The sequence below is a fragment of the Vipera ursinii genome, assembly GCF_947247035.1.
Source record: "Vipera ursinii genome assembly, chromosome: 1".
NCBI lineage: Eukaryota > Metazoa > Chordata > Lepidosauria > Squamata > Viperidae > Vipera > Vipera ursinii.
In genome coordinates, this window is record NC_139512.1 from 7,516,257 (window position 1) to 7,525,018 (window position 8,762).

Sequence of the window (8,762 nt, forward strand, 5' to 3'; positions counted from 1 at the left end):
CACTCAAATATACAGGTAGTCCTGGACTTACAACTGCAATTGTGGTTAAGCAAGACAGTAATTGAGTTTTGCCCCATTTTATGACCTTTCTTGCCACAGCTGTTAAGTGAATCACTTACGTCAGTAACACAGCTGTTAAGTGAATCTGGCTTCCTTCTTGATTTTGCTTCTCAGAAGGTTGTAAAAGGTGATCACATGACCCTGAGACACTGAAACTGTTGTAAATATAAGCCAGTTGCCAAGTGTCGGAATTTGGATCACATGACCACGGGGATGCTGCAAGGATCGCAAGTGTGAAAAATGGTCATAAGCCATTCTATTCAGGACAGTTTTAACTTCAAATATTCATTAAACAAATGGTTGTGTCGGAGATGACCAGGCTGAGCCAGAGGGAGGGGTCAAGCATGTCATTAGTCTCAAGTCCCTTTGTGACCACAAGAGAGCTAAATCCAGCCTACCTTGAATTTCATTGACTCTTCTCTCCTGCCAATTTGCTTTGACCATTAGTAGTTCAGATTCTTGTAGAGTGTAAGCTTGCAAATAAACCCTTATATTCATTCAAACTACTTGGATGTCCTGATTTTCCACACATGACAAACTGTAAATTGAGAACCGCCTGCACATAAATCCATCATCAGGAATAATTTAATTTTATTGCAGCCCTTAGTGTTTTTAACTTAAATAAATAATAAATCAGGCGTAACTGTAGGTTGGTCGGGTTAGTAGAAACAATTTTGTCTACTTTGTAGAATACATCAGGGGTCTTCAAACTTGGCCCTTTTACGACTTGTGGACTTCAATTCCCAGAATTCCTCAGCCAGCGTGCCTGGCTGAGAAATTCTGGAAATTGAAGTCCACAAGTCATAAAAAGGGCCAAGTCTGAAGACCCCTGGAATACTTATTCTTTGTATAAGGTTAAGCAAAAAGAATGCTTAAGGAACTCTGGGATTTGAAGTCCACAGGTCGTAGAGTTGCCATAGTTACCCACCCCTGCCCTTGAAGGGCTGAAAGTAGGCTGAGGAAATACATAACCCAGGAAGCAGAACGCAAGGGTAACATACCGGATGCAGAGATGCTCCTTCTTGAGGTCCTCAGGCTTTAAATGTTCACATTTAAAAGGAAGGCCTAAGGAAGGAATTGCAACCCTTCGGGGCCAAGAGTGGTAGATCAGTGCACGGGTTCCCAGTAGAAGGGGGCCAGATCAAAATTTTAAGTTCATCTGGCCTGACTCAGACCGAAGCAAATGTCATTACAGTTTACTTCCATTTGACACAGTTCCTTCTTTGGACCCATTACAGTTGACCTGTGATGGTTGTAAACCAGTTGTGACAGTTGTGAAGTGGGTCAACCCATGGGATCAACCCAATTTGACAATTTTTGCAGTGGTTGCTAAGGGAACCAATTATTTGCTACGGGGTGTTTTTGCCGAAAACTGGAAATAAATGCCAACTTTTGGTAAAACCATCATAAAACGCGGAGAGGTGACTGCAGGATGCTGCAAACGGCAGTTGGAACTTCAGAACTGGGTTGTAAATACCCCTGAGGATGTCCATCATAATTTTGAATAGTCACTAAGCGATCGGTCATACACTGAGGACTACTCGTAATGACAACTGGGTGAGGATTGTGTGCGTGGCTTGCGGGAAAGCGGCGTACAATCTGAGCTTTGCATCCTCAGATAGCTTCCCAAAACCGTGAACTCTGTTTTGGAGCTTGTGCAAGGAGAGCTAGACTGTTGCAGTGGAAAAGGGCTACGTCAACAGAATTAACCGCGTTTGAGGAGGCTATTCTCAGCTCCGTTTATTTTAAATGAGGCATGTGCACATCTTGTAAGAAATGTACACACGAACTGCAAAATGGGAAAAGGCAGATGGGAACAAAGAGGCTGCTGCTGATGCCTGTCCATGGGGAAAGCAAGCAAAGATTAAAGTACCTGGGATTAGTCTAGCCAAAGAGAGTCGTCTCTTAACATTTAGTTAAGAGAGAAAACGTCTCAAGATCGAAACTCCCTAGTTTTCTTCAACAAAGGCAAGAAAGTGGGGAACATCAGAATAAAGGCTAGAGCCTTGGTGGAGCAGTGGGGTAATGCCTCCTTAAGTAACACCAGCTGCCTGCAATTAGTGCAGGTTCGAGTCCCACCAGGCTCAAGGTTGACTCAGCCTTCCATCCTTCCGAGGTAGGTAAAATGAGGACCCAGATTGTTGGGGGCAATTAAGCTTTGTAATAATGCCGCTTGGGGTGTGTGTGTGAAAGCCCTAATAAGCAAGCATATACATAGAATGAAGGCTACTGCTAAGCTTGTAAGCCGCCCTGAGTCTTCGGAGAAGGGCGGGATATAAATGGAATTAAAATAAAAATAAAATAAATAAAATAAAGACTTGAAAGGGACCTTGGAGGTCTTCTATCTAGTCCAACCCCTTGCTCAAGCAGGAGAACCTATACCATTTCAGACCAATGGCTGCCCAGTCTCTTCTTAAAAACCTGCAATGTTGTAACATTCAGAACATCTGGAGGCAAGTCGTTCCACTGATTAATAGTTCTGTCAGGAAATTCCTCCTTAGTTATAGCTTGCTTCTCTCCTTCGTTAGTTTCCATCCATTGCTTCTTGTCCTGCCTTCAGGTGCTTTGGAGAATAGGTTGTCCCCGCTCAAATATGTCACCCCTAGTTCTTCTGTTCACTAAACTAGACATACCCAGTTCTAGCAACTGTTCCTTTTATGTTTTAGCCTCCAGTCCCCTGATCATCTTTGTTGCTCTTCTCTGCACTCTTTCTAGAGCAGGGGTAGGCAACCTCGGCTTTTATGACTCATGGACTTCAATTCCCAGAAGTTGAAGTCCATGAGTCATAAAAGAGCCGAGGTTGCCTACCCGTTCTAGAGTCTCAAAATCTTTTTTGTATCGTGACCAAAACTGGATGCCATATTCCAAGTGTGGCCTTACCAAGGTGTTGTAAAGTGGTATTGACACTTCAGTGGTTCTAAGCGCGAGGACCTGTTGTGACTCACCTTTCTCAGTGCCACTCTTAACTTTGAACTGTTGCTAAAGAAATGGTTGCAAATTGAAGACTACGTGTACAGGTAGTCCTTGATTTACGGTCACAATCGAGCCCAATCTAACTTCTCTTGTTAAGTGAAACATTTGCTAAGTGAGTCTTGCCCCAGTTTATGACCAGTTTATGACCTTTCTTGCCACAGTTGTTAAGTGAATCACTGCAGTTGATGAGTTAGTAGCCTGGTTGTTAAGTGAAGCTGTTTTTCCCATTGACTTTGCTTGTGAGGTCGCAAAAGTTGAATCACATGAGCTTGCGACACAGCAAATACACATGAACTAGCCTGCCAAGCATCTGAATTTTGATCACACGATTATGGGGATGCTGCAAAGGTTGTAACTGTGAAAAATGGTCACGTCGCATTTTTCAATGCCACTGTCATTTTGATTTGGTCAGTAAACAAACCGTTGTTAAGTCGAGGACTACCTGTACTTTTATTGTAAGGTTGCAGTAACAAATTGTGGACATCTGAATGTGTGTCTTTCCCTTCCCTGCCTTTACCTTCAGGAGAACCCAGAGGCACTCAAATCTGAGATGCTTTCTCCAATTACATTCTTGCTTTAGGCCAGGCATGTCAAACTCGTGGCGTCAGGTCCTTGGTGTGCTCTGAGGTTGGTTATTTTCTTGCAGACGTTTCATTACCCACACTAGGTAACACCATCAGTCCTGGTAAGGGGTGGGGTTTCCTCTTAGTTTAGAGAGCGCGAGCAAACCTCACTCCTTACTCATACTGATGATACTACCTAGTTGGGTAATGGAACGTCTGCAGGGAAACAAAACAAGCTCAGAGAGCGCCAAGGACCCCACATTTTAGCCCCGAGCTACAGATATTCTCCTGTATTGCTATTCTCAGTCTTTTGACGTGAACGGCAAGACATAAAAATGCAATGTATTGATGCGATGGCCTTTGTCTTCTCCTCGCCCGGGCTCAGGGTACACTGCGTTCAATGGGGTGGACTTCGAAGGCACCTTCCATGTGAACACGGTCACAGATGACGACTACGCGGGGTTCATCTTTGGCTACCAGGATAGCTCCAGCTTCTATGTGGTGATGTGGAAGCAGATGGAACAAACCTACTGGCAGGCCAATCCTTTCCGGGCTGTGGCAGAGCCTGGCATCCAACTCAAGGTAGGGGCAGAGCTGCCGTTGGGCTCCCTTCTCATCACGACTCAGCCAGGGAAGAGAAGCAGGAGAAAAAGCATGTCACGACACGGCTGAAGGAGCAACGATGGGGTGTTCCATCTCCTCCACCTGACACGGTAGTGTTCTGTTCCAGCCTACTACTGGCCCTGCAGAAATGTCAGGGACAACCCCTTTTCAAAAGGAAAAGGCTGGAAGTAAGCCTGCCAAATTTACACAAAACAGATCCAAAACAGAGCAAACTGAGCAAAACAAAATAAAATACGAACCACTAAAACAGAAGCTGCTCAAACGGTTGCCTTCAGCAACCAGCCCTCCCACACATTCCCCTTTTAAACAGTTTCAAGGCGTGGCTTCTCGTTGCCTCCTTCCGAGGTGCCCTATTGCCTTCCTCTGTTTATTCCTGCTCGACTGCCTCCTGCTTCGGGCGTCCTTGAACAAGGCCAGCTGTGGCTCATCTTCATCCACGCTGTCAGGCTCACACAGCTGGGTCTGAGTAGTAACCAGATTGCAGGGGCCTGGCTGAGGGTTCTGCAATGCCTCAGAACTGTCCTCTGCAGGCTCTCCAAAACCCCCCTCCTCCTCCTCCTCTGAATCGTCCGACCCAACTGCCGAACCCACAGGCTGACCCTGAATCACAACATGTAGCAAGAATGGGAAAGAGGGTCATTTATTCCTCCTGCTTTTCCCTTGCAGGCAGTGAAATCAAAGACCGGGCCTGGAGAATACCTACGTAACTCACTGTGGCACACGGGGGACACAGTTGACCAGGTCAAGTTGTTGTGGAAAGACCCCCGGAACGTCGGCTGGAAAGATAAGACTTCCTACCGCTGGTTCTTACAACACCGGCCCCAGGTGGGCTACATCCGGTAAAGAAATACTAACAAAAAATTCTCTGTAGCCCAGGGGTGAGTGGTGGGGTCCTTGGTGCTCTCTGAGCTGGGTTGTTTTCTTGCAGACGTTTCATTGGTGAAGTGGTGGGAAACGCCTTATGTAGTGCTCAGAGAATCAGAAGGCTATTTCCCCTCATTAAAAGATATTTATCTGTATCAGAAGGGTCTGAATTATTTACAGAAATAGTGGACAATCAGCCTTAGTTTATCCCTTTTCCAGTTTCAAGACAAACTTACAAACTGATGCGCGGTTTAGCTGTTATGTTTTAGAGATTGGACACCAGGAGTCTTACAGGATAGTGTCAAACAGAACAGGATGGTGGCCAATGATAGCATAACTGAAGTTCCACTTATTTTTATGTGCCTCACAACACACACAAAATAGGCGAAGCTTTATTGCACATCGCATCTACCATCTTTTGACTTCTTAAAATAGACCCATGTTGGATGCCTTAGAACAGGGGTGGGGAATGGTGGCCCTTTTTATGATTTGTGGAATTCCAACTCCCAGGCTCAGGAACTCTGGGAATTGAAGTCCACAAGTCATAAAGAGGCCATCGTTCCCCACCTCTGCCCTGGAACGTAACAGCGTTCAAGGCAAGGTGCCGTGGGACACAAGATAAACATTGTGACTGCCAGAAATAAGCTAAGTCCTTCTTTGGATTTGTACTTCAGGACTCGGTTCTATGAGGGATCTGAGGTGGTGGCCGACACTGGCGTTGTCCTCGACACAACCATGAGGGGGGGCCGCCTGGGGGTCTTCTGCTTCTCCCAGGAAAACATCATCTGGTCTAACCTGCGGTATCGTTGCAATGGTGAGTGAGGCTCGATCCAATCCTGTCCTGTGGTCCCCAAGGCCGCTCTGATGCCATTGGAGGGAGGTCTTGAAGCATCATTAGAACAAGCATGGTCCTCAGCTGGAGGATCTGGAGAGTATCCACGATCCAGAGCTGCCTTGCTCAGGATTCCCTGCAGAGGCCTTTAGCATCCCTCTCTCTGAGGGGTTCCCCCTGCTAGCCCCCATAAAGTGCCCCCCCAATCAGAGCATCTGGACCTGCATTCAGCTGCTGATCTTCTGTTCTGGTTCATATGCTCTCTCTTCCCCTTCTTCTCAGACACGATTCCTGAAGACCACGAGGCTTTCCGGAACCGACACGACTACTAAATGCTACTGCTGCTGGCTGAAAAGAGACTTGTCGCGCCCGCGCCCCACACACATTGCTTCTGCTCCCTTCAAGATATAGCAAATGGTGAACTGTCCCCTAGTACGTGGCAAGCACCGTGCCCGCCAGCCCCCATGGCATCCCCACTACCCCTCCTTCCTTCCTGGAACCAGCCTCCACCTCACCCGAGAACTTCTTCCACATGCACCCCGAGGGCCCTCATTGCTCGACACAGCGCAGAAGAGCCGTTCGCGCCCTGTGGCAGCTGCTAACAAGTCCACAAGGGTGGACATAAGCAGGGGAACCTCCTGGAAGGCTGAAGCATCACCATCAGAGAAGGGGCTTTCTTGGGCATCCTCCACTGGGTTGCCTCCTGCCCTTGTCTTGCCTCTTCTTGGGTCAGCCTCTGCTGACGCTGAGATGGGACATGGACAGTGACTTGTCATGGTTTCCTGGATTTTGCTCCATGCCCTCTGCAAGAGATGGGAAGGTGCCTTGGGGGTCTCACTCCGGTTGTCAAATGGAGCCTTCCAAGGAAATATATAATATATATTATATATATAACATTACATATGGTAGTCTTCGATTTACAACCAAATTTCTGTTGCTAAGCGAGACATTTGTTACGTGACTTTTGCCCCATTTTACGACATTTCTTGCCACAGTTGTTAACTGAGTCACTGCACTTGTTAACTTAGGATCACAGCTGTGAAGTGAATCTGGCTTCCCCATCGACTCTGCTTGTCAGATGGCAGGTGATCACATGATACACACACACACACACACACACACACACACACACACCCTGGAACACTGCAATTCTCATAAATATGAACCGGTTGCAAAGCATCCAAATTCTGATCACATGACCGTGGGAACAGTTGTAAGTGTGAAAAGTGGTCGTAAGTCACTTTTCTCAGTGCCTGGCAACTCTGAACGGTCAGTAAACAAATGGTTGTAAGTCGAGGACTACCTGTACAAGCTGAGGCTTCTGTTTGATTCAGGAATCCGCATCACCACCACTCCAGGATTTGATGGGAATCTTGTTCGGTTTGGAAGCCACGCAAGTGGCCTTCGAAACATTTTGGGCAGCGAGCAAAGCTTAGTAGTAGAATGCCAGGTTTGCACAGAGAAGGCCTTGGGTCACACCTCTGGTTAAGAGGACCAGATAGCAAGGGATGAGCAAGTCACTCTTGACTTAAGTCCTGGACAGCAAGTGCTACTTAGATTGAGTGGTTCCTGGGCTAGAGGTGATCTTGGATAAGACAGTTTCCTAAAGTAATACACTTAACCCAATAATCCAAGATGCTTGGCTTGTTCCACTAGAGCAGGCTAGGCCACCTTGGCTCTTTTATGACTTGTGGACTTCAACTCCCAGAATTCCTGAGCCAGCATGGCTCAGCTTGGAAACCTTTCCTTTTCCCCTTAGCATGGCTGGCTCAGGAATTCTGGGAGTTGAAGTCCATGAATCATAAAAGAGCCAAGGTTGCCTACCCCTGAGCAATATTTCTCAACCTTGGCCATGGCTGGGGGATTCTGGGAGTTGAAGTCCACACATCTTCAAGGGGCCAAGGTTGAGAAACACTGCACTAGTTTAGGAGAAACTCGGAGAGCCGTTTGTACAAATACAGACTGTTCGGTTAATAAAATAACATTTGTCTACCAAAGGTTAAGTAGTATTTATTATCTGCCGCTCCTTTCAGAAGAGGTTTGGAAAAGGGGAAAAAAAAAAGCTAGCTGGGCATTCGGTGGAGGAAATGCACTTTAAAACGACCAAAGCCTCAATTTGTGACATAAAACACATCGATTATAAATATTCTTCAGAAAAGCAGAGCTGAACAGCCAGAGAGAAAAACAGCTGAACTTTATTACATTTCATTTACAAATAATGCAAAGTTACAAAGACAAAAAAAGCTTTCACAGAAAAAAGGGAAACAAACGAACAAAAAAAGGTTTTAAAAGAATGTGCACAGAATTGTTTTTTTTTTCACATCGTCATGTTCTTAAGTTTGCAAAAAGAACACACACACACACACACACACGCACGCACACACACACATACACACACACGCTTAGAAAGCCATCTTCAAGGCTTTTTTTTTTTGCCAAGAGAGAAAAAGCCACAATAAATTATGCCTCAATGCTCCAGAGTTCGTTTACTCCTGCCCATGTCCTCCCCCCTCCCCCCAAAAAAAACCTGTAGCTCAATGGTAGGATTTGCATATATCGATAAAGTCATTCTGCTAGTCCTCATGGATAAAAAATAAAACCCCTGTAAACAGGATGTCACACAGTTCAAATACCAAAAAAAAAAAAAACACACACGATACATATATAGACTGTTCCCTTCCCCCTTCAGATCACCCCCAAATATGAAGTGTGTACATTGTTTTAGCTGCCTGTCAATAAGAGAAGCTGCTCTGGGCAGCTGAATTTATATTAATTGAGATAAAACTTATTTTTTCGTGCTTTCAGACACTCCGTAAGAAATTTGGAAAAAGAATTTAAAAAGACAT

The 8,762-nt window shown here is 45.8% G+C and overlaps 1 protein-coding gene across 1 annotated transcript in view; it reads left to right on the top strand.

The window, feature by feature from the left end:
- The window catches only part of COMP (cartilage oligomeric matrix protein), a gene marked incomplete at its 5' end in the record, with an annotated part of 30,929 nt that extends 23,945 nt beyond the window's left edge, over positions 1-6,984 (top strand). Inside the window, 4 exons of the mRNA XM_083350331.1 lie at positions 3,982-4,178; positions 4,887-5,059; positions 5,759-5,898; positions 6,199-6,984. Of these exons, the coding sequence (XP_083206457.1) occupies positions 3,982-4,178; positions 4,887-5,059; positions 5,759-5,898; positions 6,199-6,248 (560 nt within the window). The 3' untranslated portion in view covers positions 6,249-6,984. The remainder of the gene's footprint in view (positions 1-3,981; positions 4,179-4,886; positions 5,060-5,758; positions 5,899-6,198) is intronic.
- Positions 6,985-8,762: the final 1,778 nt, after the last annotated feature.